A 19,181-nucleotide genomic window follows, 5' to 3' on the forward strand; every position below is an offset into this window, starting at 1 on the left:
CCTTTCCTCCGAGCTGGAGGCAGGAGGTGGCTCTCGCTTAGAATGGCCAACTCTCCTTTACATAGCAATCATGCCGATGGGAGGGCTATTCAGAATCCTACCCATGTGCTTGACAAACCTTTAGAGAGCACCTACCATGTGCCAGGTACTGTAGGTGCAAGAGTTATTTGGCACACCAAACCATATTTCCAATGCTTTGGGAAAGCTACTATTGAAAGGAGTTGTAAGTCAAGGAATGATACCCTGACTTGGTACCTTTATGCAAATCTGTATTATCCAGCTTTGGTGTTGCTGAAAGCAGGCTCTGGCCAGGTAAGAAAAGCCAGGATGGCGGCTGGACTGCTGGGCATAATTGCCAGTTCTTTTTATTTTTATTTTTTTGGAAATGGAGTTTAGCTCTTGTTGTTTAGACTGGAGTGCAGTGGCTCTGTCACTGCAAACTCCGCCTCCTGGGTTCAAGGGATTCTCCTGCCTCAGCCTCCCGAGTAGCTGGGATTACAGGCATGTGCCACCATATCCAGCTAATTTTGTATTTTTAGTAGAGATGGCTTTTCTCCATGTTGGTCAGACTGGTCTCAAACTCCTGACCTTAGGTGATCCTCCTGCCTCGGCCTCCCAAAGTGCTGGGATTATAGGTGTGAGCCATTGTGCCCAGCCTAATTGCCAGTTCTTCAGCACAGAACAGTGCACATCCAGAGAGGGATGGGATGGCAGGGGCTGGTCTCCTTGTCCTCGCCCCTGGGCTCTCTCTGCGTGGAGGGCATTCTGGGAGAGAGTTCTGGACCAGGCCCATACTGAGTGGCATCAGGTACCAGGAGCCAGCTAATTGCCTGGAAGGGATCACCTGTCACCTGCAGGAGGCCAGAGCAGTGAGCTGGCTCACCAAGGCAGCACCACTTCCAGGCTGGGCCTCCTGGAGGCAGGCAGAGAGTGAGAGAAATCACAGCATTAGAACTGGGAGGGACTCGGAGAGGACAGCACCATGGATGAGCATGTGGAGGACAGCTGGGGGCAAAGTATTGCCTTGGAGATTAATTATTAATCCTGCTTGGGCATTGCAGGAAACAAGCCACGGTGCCTCCACCTGCTTGGTTCAAACAGGGTACAGGTTCTAGGTCCCGTCCAAGTTTCTGAACAGGAGCAAATCCTTTCCAGCTTGAGCTGGACTGAAAAACAGAGTCAGGATCAGGGCATGCTTCAGCCAAGACCTGAAAGGATGGCCTTAGTGTTTCTCTCTCTGAGCTCCAGGCTCTGCACTCCTGCCTCTCCTGCCCTGCTGCACTGCCAGTGGCAAGACTGTGATTCCCAGTTCTCTCCCAGCCTCCTTTGCTTGCACCCCTGCCTTTAAGGGTCCCCAGTGGCCCTGCCAGCTACCCTCTAGTCCCCAAACCCTTGTCGAACTGCACCCCCTTCGGGTTACTCCGCCCTGGCAGTTTTGTCCTGGATGACCTCCGCCGCTATTCTGTGGACCTCCGCTACATGGTCTTTCAGACCACAGGCTCCGTCCCCATCGCCACAGTCATCATCAACGAGGCCAGTGGTAGCCGCACCATCCTATACTATGACAGGTTTGTACAACTGTCTGTGCCTTGCCAGCTGCTGCCGCCATCACCAAAACTCCCAGAACAGGACTCTTCTCTTAGAGGCTCGTGTGCTCCAGTACCCGCTCCCCACTCCCATGGGAGGTCCAGGCCACTTGCAGGCGCTAATCTGTGTCTCCTTGACCTTTCCCTGGCCTGGCCTCCACCCTAAGCTTCCTAGTGGCTGACTTCAGGCGGCGGGGCGTGGATGTGTCTCAGGTGGCCTGGCAGAGCAAGGGGGACACCCCCAGCTCCTGCTGCATCATCAACAACTCCAATGGCAACCGTACCATTGTGCTCCATGACACGTAAGGCCCCCTGGCCTCGCCCTGCCACAACCCACCAATCAGTTGGCTCAATCAGTTCCCTCACTCGCCACCGTGGGCATCCCAACTGCCCCCCTCTGTGGCTTCTCTGTACCAGAAATTGCTCCCCTGTTAAAATGTCCAGTGATTTCTGAATTGCTTTCAATTAAGGTAAAAGTGAGGTGGGAAGGGTAGGGCTTTGCTGTGCCTGGTGACTGGCCTTGGTCAACACCAAAGAAGGGCAGACAGGCCTATGTAAAATGTAATTTATGAAGTGATTCCTCCATGATTATTAAATAGTTAATCAGCAGCTTGGGTGTGGGTGTGGGGAAACTGTTCTCAGGGCAGAGGGGTGGGAGATGGGATTCAACCCTTCTCAAGAAGGGCTAGGGGGGCCCACTGGGATTTCCAGAGTCAGCCCGAGAGTTGCCAGCCTGCAGCATGGCACCAAGGAGCTGGGGTTTGGGTGTGTAAAAGAGATGAGCCCCACAAAGATTCCAGCATGATGAAGCCAGGCCAAACATGCCACACACCATTCATAGCCATTGCTGAAGGAGAAGGAGAGGGAACACTTGGTAAGCGGATCAGGGCGTGTAACGTAGTGCTGACCTGGGGGAATGGGACATCCCTCCCTTCAGGGTCCCAGGCCGCTCAAGAGAGGCCCATGGGCCTAGACACGTCTCATCCCTCGAAGACTCCCTCCTGCAGGATTTTAGAGGTTTACTTTACTGAGAACCTAGTACATGCCAGGTACTATCATGGCTGAGAGGGCCCAAGCTCAGCTGCCCTGGGGATCAGGCTATCCCTACTGCCCAGCCTGACCACTGGACCTGGAGGAGGGGCAGCCACCCCTTGGCTCTGTATGTGCAGTGAGTGAGGGGGCGGGCACCTATGCTACAGGTGACCTTCGCATTGGGCAATCCTAGTCAAATGCTCGTTAAGCAACAATCTGTAGCAACCCTGATCAAAGACACAACGTAGCTATTCACAGGAGAGGAGAGAAAGGAGCTCTGAAGAGAAATATTTATTGCCCACTGGCCTCAGTCCAGGTACATTCACACACATTACCTGCAACTGCAGCAGCCTGCAAGGAGGCTGGGGGTTTCAGCCCCATTTATCAACAGGGAAGCAGCCTCCAAGAGGCCCAGGCAGGTCACACAGCTATAGTTAAGTGGAAGGATTTGGCCACAGAACATGGAGAGGGGATGTTGGCTGAGTTGAAGTCTCTGGCCCAGGAGGTGAGGCAGACTCCTATCCAGGGTCTCTGTTCCTAAACCAGCCAAACACAAACTCTTCCTCAAGTGCCAACTACTTTGACCTTAGGGTTGCAACAGGAAACTACTAAACTCAGGACATGGATGCCATAGGTAAGCTCCAACGCTAGGGCGCCAGAAGTAAGGGGGACCAGACAGCCCAGGCAGAGGGTCTCAGGCTTTATAGTTTCCCAGGGCTCTGCCTGTGGGAGCTGTGTGCTACTGCAAGGGATTCTGGGAAGTGTAGGCTTGGCACTCTTGGTGCATTCTGGGAGATGCAGTCTCCAAGACACACAGACCTGGCCAGTTAACACGTGTTGCTGTTCAGTTTACCCTGAGATAATCACAATCTCAAACCCAGGAAGGGGCACCCTAGCAGACTGTAAAAGGGCCCACCTGGAGCTAAGCCTGAGAATCCTTTGCTGTGGATCCAGCTTCCTGCCATTCTGCCGGCAGTGCAGGCACAGGGTCCACAGCTGCCAGTTAGAGACCCTGGCCCTGGCTGACCCCATCATGCTCTTTCTTCTCTGTCCTTTCCATCCTGTGACCTAGGAGCCTGCCAGATGTGTCTGCTAAGGACTTTGAGAAGGTTGATCTGACCCGGTTCAAGTGGATCCACATTGAGGCAAGCCCTGCCTTACCTGTGTTTCAATGGGCTCAACCTGCCAGTATCCTCCACACGTTCTCCTCCTTGCTTTCTTTGAACCATCAAGTACCTTAGAGATAAATGAATCCAACCCCCGTATTCCCTCTCCATCCTTCCTTATGTCTGCAGGTGAGGAAACCAAGGCCCAGAAAGACTAGGTGACTTATTCAAGGTCACACAGCGGAACGTAGGCACAGCTGGCTCCAGGCCAAGTCCTGTGCTTTCTGTGCTACAGGCTGCCCCACCGCCTCCAACTCTGCCTCTGGCAGAAGTCTGACTGCTTAGGGCCTGATGCATTACCTCTGGGGAAGCAGGAAGGACAGGGCCTGACTCAGCTTCCAAATAAAGGGAACTAGAACCTTTACTCCAAGAGAGGTTTTGGAGTCTAGGTGGGAGGAAATCCTGAGAAGTTCTGAGTTCTGGCTCCATCATTTAACCTATGGTAGGTCTTTCACAGTCTCTGTTATTCTTTAGTCTTCTCATCTGTGGAATGTGTAGCTGGTTGATAAGGTCTCCAAGGTCCATGACAGCTCTGAATTTTGAGATTTAGGTTGGGGTTCTAGCCCAGCCTCCCCCAGGCCCTCTCCCTCCTCACTCAGAGTTTCAGCAGGGCAGGAAGAATGAGCCAGATTGGCCAGGCAGTGCTCAGCAGTCCTCAGCTGCCCTGTCCTGCCCCAGGGCCGGAATGCATCGGAGCAGGTGAAGATGCTGGAGCGGATAGACACGCACAACGCCAGGCAGCCTCCGGAGCAGAAGATCTGGGTGTCCGTGGAGGTGGAGAAGCCGCGAGAGGAGCTCTTCCAGCTATTTGGCTATGGAGACGTGGTGGGTGCCCCCTGCAGCCTCTCTTTGCCACTTCTAGCTAATTTGGTTCTTCTTCTTCTTCTTTTTTATTTTTATGTTTTTTGCCCACCTGCAACTGTCTTGATCGAGTTATAGAGACAGCATCTTGCTCTGTCGCCAGGCTGGACTGCAGTAGCACGATCTCAGCTCACTGCAACCTCTACCTCCCAGGTTCAAGGGATTCTCCTGCCTCATCCTCCCAAGTAGCTGGGACAACAGGTGTGCACCACCAAGCCCAGCTAATTTTTGTATTTTTAGTAGAGACGGGGTTTTACCATATTGGCCAGGATGGTCTCGATCTCTTGACCTCGTGATCCGCCCGCCTTGGCCTCCCAAAGTACTGGGATACTGGCAGTAAGCCACTGTGGCTGACCACTAATTTGGTTCTTAAAGGGGGCCAGAGTCCTTTTATCCTGCCTACCACAGTTGGAATAATGGTTCCTGGTTTGAGGGTTAAAACAAAAAGGTAAACACATAGCCTTGGGCTCCAGTGCAGGCCTCAGCAGTGACCAAGGAGTAGAATGTCTCCACCCCAGGACGGTGCACAGGTGTAAGAATACCCAGAGGGCTTGGGTAGGGCCTAGACAGCCATAGGGCAAGCCTGTGGGGAAGCATCTCCTCTCTGGGGCTCCCCAGGCTTTTCCGCTGCACAGTGAGGGCACACAACTGTTCTCTGAGGTTTCTGCCAACTCAAGGCTGTCTTGCAGGTTGTGGGGGCCACTAGGGGTGAGGCGAGGGTGGGAAGGAGACTTGCATGAGTTACTTTTTGAAAGGCTGGATATAAATGAAATTTGGAAGATAATCCCAACATCATAGCAGAAGCTGGTTGGAGACCATCCAGCCAAGGTCCTCAACCTTGGCTGCATATTAAAAAAGAAGAATGTAGGCCAGTGCAGTGGCTCACACCTGTAATCCAAGCACTTTGGGAAGCTGAGGCAGGATTTCTTGATGCCAGGGGTCCAAGACCAGCCTGAGCAACATAGCAAGACTCCTGTCTCTATGAAAATAAAGAAATTATTAGGCCAGGAACAGTGTCTCATACTTGTAATCCCAGCACCTTGGGAGGCCAGTGCAGGAGGATCACTTGAACCCAAGAGTTTGAGACCAGCCTGGGCAAGATTGCAAGACCCTGTCTCTGTCCAAAAAAAAAAAAAAAAAATCCTGGCATGGTGGTGTCTACCCATAGTCCCAGCTACTAAGGAGGCTGAGGCAGGAAGATTGCTTGAGCCGAGGAGTTCAAGGCTGCAGTGAGCCATAACTGGCTGCAGTAAGCCATAATTGCACCACTGCATCCCAGCCAACAGAGCAAGACCCTGACTCCGAAAAAAGATGGCTGAGCCCCACCATCTTGTATTTATTTGATTGGCAGGGGTAGAGCCAAGGCTTCTGTGTGTGTGTGTGTGTGTGTGTGTGTGTTTTACCAAAACTATCTCTGGAGATTCTAAAGTGTAGCTAGTGTTGAAGGAGCCCCTTTGTTTTCCAGATGTAGAAACCATACCTAGAGGACATAGTTGTGTGTGGGAAAACCCAGCAAAACCGCTCCAGGGAGCCAGCATGGCAGTGGTAGAGTCCACCCCAAGGTGGCGCTCAAGGCTTTCTGTGGGTTTTCAATCCTTTGATCCTTGAACAAACTGACCAGGGCTTTTAACAATTTACAAGGCTGTATTCTATTATATATAAGCATCAGTAAAAATGTATTTCTGGGCCTGGCACGGTGGCTTATGCCTGTAACCCCAGCACTTTGGGAGGCCGAGGCAGACGGATCACCTGAGGTCGGAAGTTCGAGATCAGCCTGACCAACATGGAGAAACCCTGTCTCTACTAAAAATACAAACTAGCTGGGCGTGGTGGCACATGCCTGTAATCCCAGCTACTCCAGAGGCAGAGACAGGAGAATCACTTTAACCTGGGAGGCAGAGGTTGCAGTGAACTGAGATTGCGCCATTGCACTCCAGCCTGGACAACAAGAGTGAAACTCCGTCTCAAAAAAAAAATGTGTTGGCCAGGCACGGTGGCTCACACTTGTAATCTCAGGACTTTGGAAGACCGAGGTGGGTGGATCACAAGATCAGGAGTTCAAGACCAGCCTGGCCAACATGGTGAAACCCCGTCTCTACTAAAAATACAAAAATTAGCTGGGCATGGTGGCATGTACCTCAGCTACTCAAGAGGCTGAGGCAAGAAAATTGCTTGAACCTGGGAGGTGGAGGTTGCAGTGAGACGAGATTGTGCCACTGCATTCCAGCCTGATGACAGAACAAGACTGTCTCAAAAAAAAAAAAAAAAAATGTGTTTCTGGCTGAGTGCAATGGCTCACACCTGTAAGTCCAGAAATGTAGGAGGCTGAGGCAGGAAAATAATTTGGGGCCAGGAGTTTGAGACCAGCCTGGACAACACAGGGAGACCCTGTCTTTACAAAAATAAAGAAAAAAGAAAACCATGTTCCCGTGGGACAGTGAGATGCTATGTTGGGGATCTATGTGGACATGTTGGGAGAGTCGTATTGTAAAAGGGGCAATGCCAGGCTGCTGTTGGTGAGTGGCAAGTTAGAGGTGACCGCCAGCTTCTCTTCCACTGCCCACAGGTGTTTGTCAGCAAAGATGTGGCCAAGCACTTGGGGTTCCGGTCAGCAGGGGAAGCCCTGAGGGCCTTGTATGGTCGTGTGAGGAAAGGGTGAGCCGGGAAGCCAGGAAGGGGCTCTAGGGGGTACAGGGTGAGCCTGGACTCCAGGGGTCTGCCCTGGGGCTGAGGGGATGACTTGGGGGACGGGTGGGCTAACATCCAGCTAACTGGAGCTGTCTTGCAGGGCTGTGCTTATCTGTGCCTGGGCTGAGGAGGGCGCCGACGCCCTAGGCCCTGATGGCAAATTGCTCCACTCGGATGCTTTCCCGCCACCCCGTGTGGTAGATACCCTGGGGGCTGGAGACACCTTCAACGCCTCCATCATCTTCAGCCTATCCCAGGGTAAGTACAGCAGCAGGAGGGGACAAGGACTGGGACATGTCCCTGCTCCAAACACCCAGCTGACCTAGCTACTTCTCCCTCCTCCAGGGAGGAGCATGCAGGAAGCTCTGAGATTCGGGTGCCAGGTGGCCGGCAAGAAGTGTGGCCTGCAGGGCTTTGATGGCATCGTGTGAGGGCTGTGCAGCAGGAGGAGCCGGCTCCCCAACACCACGGAAGCTGCCTGCCATTGCGGCTGCATTGCCTTCTCCCCTCCATTCAGCCTGGCATCCAGGTTGCCCTGCTCACGGGACAGATGCAGGCCATAGGGAGGACTCTGCCTGTGTCCTGTGTTCCCCACACGTCTCTCCCTGCAGAGCCTCAGAGCAAATAAATCTTCCGCAGAGCCATCTTCCCCTGGCAGCTTCTGTCCTGGATGTCTGGACTGCTCTGGCTGGGCATTCCGGAGGCTCTGACTCTTCAGTCCTCCCTCTTTGTGTCCATTCCCCCAATTAACCTCCCTGCCCAGGCCCAGAGGAGGGGTTGCCTGGGCCAGAGCAGCAAGAAGTGCCCCAGGCTTGCCACCAGCTCTGTTCTGGCTGGGGAGGACACTCAGCCAGCCCACACCCAGCGAATTTGCTGAACAACCAGAAGCCGTGAGAGCTGCTCGGGGCCTGGGAGTCCACATGGCTGAGCCAAACTGACAGGTCAGTGGGCGGGGTGCCTCCTCTGCCCTGCCCACCAGCCTTTGTTGTCCAAAAATATCTCCTCCTGCTGACTGCCCCAGAGCCTGAAAGTCTCACCCTTGGAGACCACCTTGGAATTAAGGGGGTGCCTCAGCCACAAATGTGACCCAGGATACAGAGTGTTGCTGTCCTCAGGGAGGTCGGATCTAAAACATGTATTGAAATTGGGGCCAACTCCAATATAGGGGGATAAGGCCTTATAATGTAAAGAGCATGGGCTTTAGAGTCAGAGAGACCTGGATTCAAATCTGCCATTTAATTTGCTGCATGTCACCTTACGGTACAGTGCTTAACACAATCTGCCTCAATTTCTTCATCTGTCAAATGAAGCCAGTTCTGCTTGGTCATAGAATTATTGTGAAGATAAAATTATATAATATATAAAATGCCCAGCATGATGCCTGATGTGTACGAGTCTCTCAAAAAGTTCTAGTGATGATTAATATTACTGGGGGTGGGGGGCAGATACAGGGTGATGGGGACTACCTACCCTGAGCTACAGGAGAGTATGGGGTGTCTGAACACCAGGTGAGGGGGAACCAGAGAGTGTTTGGGGCCCAGGAATAGACGGAGCTTTCCTCACTGGGTCCTCTGCAGCTGGCCATGGCTGGCACCATAGGCTCTGCTGCTGGAGCACCGGGAGGCCTAGAAACACTGGGAAAGTGGCATCCCTGTCCTTTCTGGTCCTCAACCCCCTGCCCCCCTGAGAGGCTCTGGGCAGGCTGGATTGGTAGAGAGGTGGCCTGGGGGATGAATTCATTCCGTTCTTTATTGGTCATCTGCCCCTTAACTTAGGGTTTCCCTGAGCTTCACAGAAAGACCTGATACCTACTGGGATCAGACAGGGGGCACAGAGGTGGTTCCTGTCCCCGCGTACATTCCCCTGCCTGCTTCAGGGCTTATGTTCTGGCACTGAGACTTCTCGGGGTACAAGCCTGTATCTTCATGATCTAGATCTCATCATTCTCCAGTTGAACAATGTGTACCTCAGACTCATTTGGGGTGTTCTTAGACTCCAGTGTTTCCCCTGGAAGTTCCTTGGCTTCCTCTCCATTCTCTCTGGCCTCTGCCTGTCCCTCAGCTTCCCCTTTGGGCCTGGGGACATCTTCGGCCTCTGCCTGGCCCCCAGCTTCGCCTATGGGCCCGGGGCCATCTCTGTCAGCTTCTGCCTGGCCCCCAGGCTCCTGGACAGGCTCCAAGGACTCCCTTTTGGCCTCTACCTGGCCCTCAGCTTCTTCTCTGGGCCCCAGGGCTTCCTGTGTTTCTTGTCTTAATGGGCTTTTAGCTAACAGGGACTGCCTCCCAACAGCTTGTGGCTCCTGAGGAGACGGAGCAAGGGGCTCTCTGGGCTCCACGTGACTGGGGGCCTCTCCCGGGAAGTTGATGAACTCTGCAGGGGTCATGAGCCCATCCCCATTCAGGTCCTGGGTCTCCAGCACTTTGTCCACTATCAAGATCACCTGTGGAAGCAGAGTCACTGTGGGGTCTCCAGTGACCAGAGATATTTCCAGGAGTCCTGACCCTCCCCAACACACCCTTGCATCTTTGACGTGCAAGCTCTGAGGCCTTCTTTTACAGAGGGTTCACCAAAAGAGTTATGATGAGAAAGACCAAAGCCCCAAAGTGCTGGGTCTCCTTTATGGGAGGACCTTCATCCGGCAGAGCTTACCGGGTTGGTGGTAGGAGAGCTGGCAGCTCCAGGGGCCAGAGCAGCTGTCAACATGGACAACAGCTCCAGGCCATCCAGCTGTCCACTCTGGTCATAGTCATGGAGGGCAAAGAGGTAGAGGAGAACTAGAGAAGAGAAGCTAGATTAGAAGAGGTGCCGGGAGAGGTGGAGAAGGCAGGAGTCAATGGGGCAGCCAAGGTCAGTCCCAGGTCCAGGTGCCCAGAGCCTCCCGTCCCTGGCCACATCAGTCCAGCCCCTCACCCTGCTCCCGGCTCAGATGCTCCGGCTTCACTTCTGTCCTTTCTAGTCCCTTTAGGTAGCTCTGCAGAAGTCTGTCAGAAAAGTAGAGAATCAGCCGGGAGACATGAGTCTGTAGCCGGGCCTAGTCTTCTCCCTGAAGGCACTCCCCAGCCCAGCCTACTCACCTGAGCTGCTCTGGGCCAGGCTGGAACGGGTTGGGCAGGAGCTGATGCTGAACTTCAGAGTCTGGCCTGGAGGAGGGAGGGGAGGAGTAGCCTTGCAGAGAACCTCCCTGAGGGCTCAACCTATCAACCTTCTGCCCCCAATCTCCTGGCAGAGTTCTCTCCCCAAACCTAAAGAGAGTTGCCCCCAAAATTCTGAAAACCTTGTAGGGAGGAGGCTCTTCTGGTCTTCTTGGAAGCAAATCCTTAACTCCCTCAGACTCCGTTTTTGCCGTTGGCTACCTTAGACTTTAAATGGAAACCCAAACAAAACATCTGGTTAGGTAGAGGCCAGAGGAGGCCACACCTAGTAGACACAAGTTAGAGATCCAAAAGAAGACAGCCCAGTGAGTGGCAGGATGACATGGGCCATGGCACCTCTCTCCTTCCATGCTGGGAGCCGAGGGGCTGGTCTCTGAGCCCAGTGGCACTGCCCAGATTTACATAGACCCAGTTTGCTCCATGACATAAAATTGACTCATAATTTTTCAAGGACAGGGTATATCTCTTGGTTCTGGAGTTTCAAGCTGCTCAGGATCTCTGTCAGTCTTTCAAGCTCCAAATATGCTCCTACTTCTGGACTGGGTTAACTGTTTGCTCAAGTCAACCCAGACCTGTGATGCCAGAGAGCTGGCAGGAGTTGCAGCAATTTTTGTCACTGCTACCAGCCCGTGCGGCTGTTCCTGTGGCTGTTTCCCCTTCTACCTAGCATACCCACTGCATAGTATTTATAAATAAAGCCTTCAGAAATTTATAAATAAAGCCTTCCTATAATGTAGAAGTCACATGCTAATGATCTCTACTTCCTTGGTGTTCCTGCCATAAGGTTTTGTTGTTGTTGTTGTTGTTGTTGTTGTTTGAGACAGAGTCTTGCTCTGTCATCACCCAGGCTGAGTGCAGTGGCTTGATCTTGGCGAACTGCAACCTCCACCTCCCAGGTTCAAGTGATTCTCTTGCCTCAGCCTCCCAAGTAGCTGGGATTACAGGCATGGGCCACCATGCCTGGCTAATTTTTTTATTTCTGTAGAAATGGGGTTTCACCGTGTTGGCCAGCCTGGTCTCGAACTCATGACATCAGGTGATCTGTCTGCCTCAGCCTCCCAAAGAGCTCAGATTACAGGCATGAGCCACCATGCCCAGCCCGCCATAAGGTCTCGATAACAAAACTGAAGCCCCCACTTCCCTGGGGCCATAGCTTCTTCCCTATGCTTCATAACGCACTGGAGCTGAGTTCCCGAATTCCAAAGGGGTCCAGCAAGCATATACCGAATTTTCACTTTGTAGCACTCTGACAGGCACAAGGTGGGAGGCTGGTGGCAGGGAGACACAGAGATCAGGGAACCTACACCCCAGTCTGGTGGCGGGAGATACAGAGATCAGGGAACCTACAGCCCATCTCCTGCCTCCCAGAGGGCCCAACACACCCTCGGATTCTCTAGAGACTCTCCCTCCTCCCAGCCCAGGCCCTGCCCTCATAACCCTGTTACCTTGTAACTCCATCCTTTGGAGCAGCCTGACCCTCGGGAAGCAGCAGCAGGATTAACACTCTCATCATCAAAGGTATCATCCTCCCTGGAACTGAAACAAGGAAGAGAATCAGGGGTCGGGGGAAAGGGGAATCTGCCACCGTGTCAGAGACCGGCTGGGTTAGACACAAGTGCCTTTTCTCTCTGTCTCTACCAGCAGCCCAAAAGACAGGACTCCTGCTCAGGGAGAACTCACACACAGACACCAGAGATCCCCCCATGGAACTGTGCTCAAAATAAATGTCACTTCAGCTGTCGTATATAAAGCACATAAAAGCAGGCCTGCTGTGGTAGAAGCAGAGCTGAGGGCGCATCCCCACCCCACGTCCCATTCCCTTGCTCCCCACCAGCTGCCAAAGTGCCCAGAGAAGTGCAGCACAAGCACGTCTGACTTCCTTCACCCCATTCATCCTACAGAGGGAAAGGAGCGCAGAGAGTTGAAGAAAAAGGCAAGGTTAGAAACGCAGGGAGTCAGGCCAGGCATAGTGGCTCATGCCTGTAATCCCAGCACTTTGGGAGGCCGAGGCGGGTGGATCACCTGAAGTCAAGAGTTTGAGACCAGCCTGACAAACATGGAGAAACCCCGTCTCTACTGAAAATACAAAATTAGCTGGGCATGGTGGCACATGCCTGTAATCCCAGCAACTTGGGAGGCTGAGGCAGGAAAATCGCTTGAACCGGGAGGCGGAGGTTGCAGTGAGATCACGCCATTGCACTCTAGCCTGGACAACAAGAGTAAAACTCTTGTCTCGAAAGAAAGAAATGCAGGGAGTCACAAAAAGACCAAGACTTAAACACAGGCAAAAAGAGAAACAGATCATTTGTGTTTATTAACCCACTAAAGGCCGGGCATGGTGGCTCATGCTTGTAATCCCAGCACTTTGGGAGGCCGAGGCAGGTGGTTCATGAAGTCAGGAGTTTGGGCCCAGCCTGGCCAACATAGTGAAACCCTGTCTCAAAAAAAAAAAAAAAAAAAAAAAAAAACACTAGAAAAAAAAAAAAAAAAAAAAAAAAAACACTGAAGAACAAATCAAGAGGCACAGGCTTCTTAAAACAGGTCTAAACTCATAACAAATCAGGGTGAAACCAACAGTACCCCCAGGAATTGCTGTTGGCTAAACGCAGTTAGGAAAATCAGACCCACTATAAAGGAAACAACAAAAACTTCCCCTTAGACTGACATGGATTAGGCCCATTGTCAAAAACCACCACTTGACTATATGAAAACTGTCAAGTATAGAATCGACCAATCAAACAGAGCCTAAAGCTTTCTGATTAGTCCCAGGGGTATATACAGGTAATGTGAATTCCTGAGGAAGCAGAAGCCCACCAACGCCGAGGCCTGAGAGGAAGGTTCATAGCTTTCAGCAAATTCTCCAAGCATCCCATTACTCTAATAAGGTTCAGAACCACTGCCAGGGTGGACTTCCATTTCCTAAGAGATGAGGGGTAAAGCAGGTGAGCACCTGGCTAATGGGAAGATAAACAAAAATTCTGCCTTTTTAAGCTGCCTTGAAGGAAAACCATAAACATGGAAGTTCACAAGAAGATGAAGCTACCTAGAGTCACAGAACCTTTTTGAGAAGGAGTCTTGCTCTGTTGCCCAAGCTGGAGTGCAGTGGCATGATCTCAGCTCATTGCAACCTCCACCTCCCAGGTTCAAACAACTCTCTTGCCTCAGTCTCCCAAGTAGCTGGGATTACAGGCGTCCACCAGCACGCCTGGCTAATTTTTGCATTTTTTAGTAGAGACAGGATTTCACCATGTTGGCCAGGCTGGTCTTGAACACCTGACCTCAGGTGATCCGCCCACCTTGGCCTCCCAAAGTGCTGGTGCTGGGATTACAGGTGTGAGCCATTGCACCTGGCCTGTCTTCTTTTTTTTGTTTTGTTGTTTTTTTTTTGAGACGGAGTTTCACTCTTGTTGCCCAGGCTGGAGTGCAATGACATGATCTTGGCTTACTGCAACCTCCGCCTCCCAAATTCTAGCAATTCTCTTATCTCAACCTCCCGAGTAGCTGAGATTACAGGCAGCCACCACCACACTCAGCTAGTTTTTGTATTTTTAGTAGAGATAGGGTTTCATCATGTTGGCCAGGTTGGTCTCAAACTCCTGACCTCAGGTGATCTGCCCACCTCAGCCTCCCAAAGTGCTGGGATTACAGGCATGAGCCACTGCGCCCAGTCCTGTCTTCATTTTCCTATGCATACAACTGGCCCCAACAGATAAAGTGAGTATACATAATTTGTTGGTGTCTGTAACCCCCAGTGGCCAAAAAGATGCTGAAGCCACAGTTGTCCTAACGGTGTTCACCAACATTAGCTGGCAAGATAAATCCTAGAATTTTGGTCATTGTGCCGGGGAGAGAAAACAAGGTCCTGGACCCATTCAAGGTAGGCAATTGGAACTGAGATCTCTATATCAGCATGAAACCCTCAAAGGGACACAGCCCAGAAAAGGGGTGGACTAGAAAAACATCCAGGCTTCCACTTCTGGGAATGTAATAGTAAACGTCCCAATGAAAGTAACCACAAAGCTGGATAAAAATAGAAAGTATCTTTTCAAAAGCACTGGGTTGGCAGGAAATTTTCAACAGTACAAACGTGCAGTGAAAACAGTAATCTGGGGAAAGTGAGCTTTGACATCAGCTTTTGCCCTACGAGTATCTGCCAAACCAAACTAGGTGAACTTGAGCTATCTGTCAGAATGCTTGTGGAGTAAAGGAGACCAGAGATGATGCCTGGGCCCACCTGATACGAAGACACTAACAGGAGATTCCTTAGGTAAAGCTGAGATTCCAAACAACTACACCCTGAACATGAACACAAAGTAAATTTGCCATGAAGAAGGGCAGCAAAGAATTTTGCCTTTCTTGACTTTGGTGCTGGGTAGACGGGGAAAAAAATTTCCCTGACAATTTGTAACAAGGCTGATCTAATGTGGGCTTTTTCTTCTCTTCTTCTTTTTTTTGGGGGGAGTGGGGGGAGGAGGGAACAGAGTCTCTCTCCATTGCCAGGCTAGAGTGCAGTGGCACAATCTTAGCTCACTGCAACCTCCACCTCCTGGGTTCAAGCAATTCTCCTGCCTCAGCCTCCTGAGTAGCTGGGACTACAGGCATGTGCCACCATGCCCAGCTAAGTTTTGTATTTTTAGTAGAGACAGCATTTCACCATGTTGGCCAGGCTGGTCTCAATCTCTTGACCTCGTGATCTGCCTGCCTCGGCCTCTCAAAATGCTGGGATTACAGTCGTGAGCCACTGAGCCTGGCCTGTTTTTGTTTTTTTGAGATGGAGTCTCACTCACTCCATCCCCACGCTGGAGTGCTGTGCTTGATCTCAGCTCACTGCAACCTCCGCCTCCCAGGCTCAAACGATTCTCCTGCCTCAGCCTCCCAAGTAGCTGGGATTACAGGTGCCCACCAGGCATGCACCATTATACCCGGCTAATTTTTTTGTATTTTTATTAGAGACAGCGTTTCACCACGTTGGCCAGGCTGTTCTTGAACTCCTGACCTCGGGTGACCCTCCCACCTCAGCTTCCAAAGTGCTGGGATTATAGGCATGAGCTACCACACCTGGCCTCTAATGTGGGTTTGAAGCCTGAATTATTAATGCTACCTGTATGGATCAGAACATCTAAAGTAGGTAATGTATTTTGAAGTGCAACCTGGTTGATGGCATCCCCAGATGACTGCCAGAGGAAAACATACATCTAGGAACTCAACTCTAATCCAGGCCTCAAAGAATTTCCATAGGTAAAGTTCCCAGAAATAAGAACTCAAAGACAAAAATATTATAAACATACAAGGAAGGCTGGGCGTGGTGACTCATGCCTGTAATCCCACTACTTTGGAAGACCAAGGCAGGTGGATCATGAGTTCTGGAGTTCGAGACCAGCCTGACCAACATGGTGAAACCCTGTCTCTACTAAAAATACAAAAATTAGCTGGGCATGGTGGCATGCACCTGTAATCCCAGCTACTCAGGAGACTGAGGCAGGAGAATCGCTTGAACCTGGGAGGCAGAGGTTGAATGCAGTGAGCCGAGATGGTGCCACTGCGCTCCGGCCTGGGCAACAGAGCGAGACTCTGTCTCAAAAATAAAAAAAAATAAAAATGCAATGAGTGAGTTAAATTGATTAGACACAACTGACATGAGAGTTAATGAACTAGAAAGTAGATCTGAATAAATTATCCAGAGTGCATTACTAATGTAATATTGGGAGTAAAAAAAGAAAGAAAAAAATCAGAGTGCAGTTCATTGAGTCAAAGACATAGAAAATATAAAACAAAAGTTAAGTGGCATAGAGGATAGAGGAGATAAGAGCTACAACTGGAAAGATGCAGTATTTGAAGAAATAATAGCTGATGTTTTTCCAGTAGGTTGCAAAACACTGGAATATGCCAATCCAGGAAGCCCAAAAATTCAATGCAGATTAAATAATAAACAGAAATACTCATCTAGACCTATTGCTCTAAAATAGAACACTCAAGAAAAAGAAAAAATTGTAAAAGCAGTCAGAAAGAAAAGGCAATTCATTTCATGGGAAAAGAAATCAGACTGAGAGCTGATTTGTCGGTATCCACAGTGATGCCCAAATACAGTAATATATTATTATTATTATTATTTTTTTATTTTTATTATTATTTTTTTTTTTGAGATGGAGTTTCGCTCTTGTTACCCAGGCTGGAGTGCAATGGCACGATCTTGGCTCACCGCAACCTCCGCCTCCTGGGTTCAGGCAATTCTCCTGCCTCAGCCTCCTGAGTAGCTGGGATTACAGGCAGGCACCACCATGCCCAGCTGATTTTTTTTTTTATTTTTAGTAGAGACGGGGTTTCACCATGTTGACCAGGATGGTCTCGATCTCTTGACTTCGTGATCCACCCGCCTCGGCCTCCCAAAGTGCTGGGATTACAGGCTTGAGCCACCGCGCCCGGCCCAGTAATATATTATTTTAATGTGCTCAGAGAGGAGAGAAAATTGATATTCTAGAATTCTATTCTCAGCACAGTTATCTTGCAAAATGAGGTGAAGTCAAAGTATTTATTTATTTATTTATAGACAGGGTCTCACTCTGTTCTGTTGCCCAGGCTGGAATTTGTGGCATGATCATAGCAGTTCTCCCACCCCTGCCTGCCCAGCTGTTTTTTTTCTTTTTTTTTTTTTGGTAGAGATGGGGTCTCACTTTGTTGCCCAGGCTAGTCTTAGGTTCAAGCAATCCTCCCGCCTTGTAAAAACAATTTTAGATATACAACTTAGAGAATTTACCACCAACAGTCCTTCATTAAAGGAAATTCGGCTGGGTATGGGTTTATAACTGTAATCCCAGCACTTTGGGAGGCTGAGGTGGGAGGATCTCCTGAGCCCAGGAGTTCAAGACACGCGTTGGCAATATAGTGAGACCCCATTTCTACAAAAATTAGGAAAAAATTACCCAGGTATGATGGCGTGTGCCTGTGGTGATAGCTACTCAGGAAGTTGAGGTTGGGAGGATCGCTTGAGCCCAGCAGGTGAAGGCTGCAGTGAGCTGTGATTGCACCACTGTAATCTAGCCTGGGCAACAGAGCAAGACCCTGTCTTAAAATAAATAAATAAAAAGGTTTAAAATGCAAGAAAACATGGGGAGCAAATAAATCATAAAATATGTGGCTAAATCTAAATAAACATAGACTGTTAAACAATGATAATTATGTTAATATATGAGGCGAAAACGCTAGTCTGAACTACAATATTGGACAATAACATGTAAGGCAAAGATGGTTGTTTGGGAAAAGAGTAGACATATTGATTAACTTTGTTAAATATGCATGTTAAAATTTTAAGGATAATTACTAAAAAATTAGAACTGGAATGGATAGCCTCAAACCAGTAGAAAAAAAATAAATAGAATTTTAAAAAATGAACTCAAAGGCAGGAAAAGAGGAAGAAGACTAAATAAAAGCAGGAAAAGAGGAAAAAGAAGCAATAAAAAGTAAAGGCTGGGTGCGTGGCTCATGCCTATAATTCCAACACTTCGGGAGGCCGAGGTGGGAGGATCACTTGAGCCCAGGAGTTTGAGACCAACCTGGGCAACATAGTGACACCCTGTCTCTACCAAAAATAATTTTAAAAAAATTAGCTGGGTGTGGTGGCATGCATCTGTAGTCCCAGCTACTGGGGAGGTTGAGGAGGGAGGAACATTTGAACCTGGGAGATTGAGGCAGTAATAAACTGTGACTGCACCTCTGCGCTCCAGCCTCCGTGACAGAGCCAGACACTATCTCTACAAAAATACAAAAAAACTCCAAAAAACAAAAAAAGGCACTAGTCAAACAGACTACACTTACAGAAATTAAAATAAATGAAATAATAGCAGAAATTAAAAAACACAATAAAGAAGAGCAACAGAGCCAAACAAGGGTTGTTTCTTTAAAAAGACTAGTAAAATTTAAAAATATACATATATATTTATATAGCTGCGTGTGGTGGCTCACGCCTGTAACTCCAGCACTTTGGGAGGCCGAGGCAGGCAAATCACCTGAGGTCGGGAGTTTGAGACCAGCCCGACCAACATGGAGAAACCCCCTCTCTACTAAAAATATAAAATAAGCTGGGCATCGTGGTGCATGCCTGTCATCCCAGCTACTCAGGAGGCTGAGGCAGGAGAATTGCTTGAATCCAGGAGGCGGAGGTTGCAGTGAGCCGAGATCGCACCATTGCACTCCTGCCTGGGCAACAAGAGCGAAACTCTGTCTCAAAAGAGAACAACAAAAACAAAACAAAAAAAACACCAAAGACCAAAAAAAAAGAACAAATAGAAAAGGTACAAATGATATTAAGAATGAAAATAGGGACATAACTAAGGAAACAGCAAAGATTTGAAAACTTAGAAGACATGGCCAATTTCTTAGAAAAACTTAATAACAAAACTGATGCAAAAAGAAATAACAAGCTTTGCTATCCTTACAATCACTAAGCACACTGAATCAGTGAGTATTAACCTTTACTGCTTCTGCAACTATAAACCTGAAATGTTTTTAGAGAGCAGTCTGGAAATGTGTATTAATTGCCTAAAACTCTGACCCAACAATATCGCCTTGAAGATTACTTAAAAGAACAGAAATGAAACAGAGGCCGGGCGCGGTGGCTCAAGCCTGTAATCCCAGCACTTTGGGAGGCCGAGGCGGGTGGATCACGAGGTCAGGAGATCGAGACCATCCTGGTCAACACG

The 19,181-nt window shown here is 49.7% G+C and overlaps 2 protein-coding genes across 5 annotated transcripts in view; one reads left to right on the forward strand and one right to left on the reverse strand.

Moving 5' to 3' along the window:
• KHK (ketohexokinase) overlaps positions 1 to 8,728 on the forward strand; it is a 16,361-nt gene extending 7,633 nt beyond the window's left edge. The window contains exons 3-9 of one of the 4 annotated variants that reach the window (XM_017545562.2): positions 1,434 to 1,568; positions 1,754 to 1,888; positions 3,691 to 3,763; positions 4,463 to 4,609; positions 7,212 to 7,300; positions 7,434 to 7,591; positions 7,679 to 8,728. In XM_017545562.2, the coding sequence (XP_017401051.1) occupies positions 1,434 to 1,568; positions 1,754 to 1,888; positions 3,691 to 3,763; positions 4,463 to 4,609; positions 7,212 to 7,300; positions 7,434 to 7,591; positions 7,679 to 7,764 (823 nt within the window). In that variant the 3' untranslated portion in view covers positions 7,765 to 8,728. The remainder of the gene's footprint in view (positions 1 to 1,433; positions 1,569 to 1,753; positions 1,889 to 3,690; positions 3,764 to 4,462; positions 4,610 to 7,211; positions 7,301 to 7,433; positions 7,592 to 7,678) is intronic. The other 3 variants (XM_017545564.2, XM_017545563.2, XM_037744620.1) reach the window with 3 other exon arrangements.
• The window catches only part of CGREF1 (cell growth regulator with EF-hand domain 1), a 17,222-nt gene continuing 6,595 nt past the window's right edge, over positions 8,555 to 19,181 (reverse strand). Inside the window, exons 2-6 of the mRNA XM_017545566.2 lie at positions 11,931 to 12,021; positions 10,408 to 10,473; positions 10,244 to 10,314; positions 9,983 to 10,107; positions 8,555 to 9,773 (exon numbers count right to left, since the gene is read on the reverse strand). Of these exons, the coding sequence (XP_017401055.1) occupies positions 9,264 to 9,773; positions 9,983 to 10,107; positions 10,244 to 10,314; positions 10,408 to 10,473; positions 11,931 to 12,010 (852 nt within the window). The 5' untranslated portion in view covers positions 12,011 to 12,021 and the 3' untranslated portion in view covers positions 8,555 to 9,263. The remainder of the gene's footprint in view (positions 9,774 to 9,982; positions 10,108 to 10,243; positions 10,315 to 10,407; positions 10,474 to 11,930; positions 12,022 to 19,181) is intronic.

The sequence above is a fragment of the Cebus imitator genome, unplaced genomic scaffold (genome assembly GCF_001604975.1).
Source record: "Cebus imitator isolate Cc_AM_T3 unplaced genomic scaffold, Cebus_imitator-1.0 Scaffold180, whole genome shotgun sequence".
NCBI lineage: Eukaryota > Metazoa > Chordata > Mammalia > Primates > Cebidae > Cebus > Cebus imitator.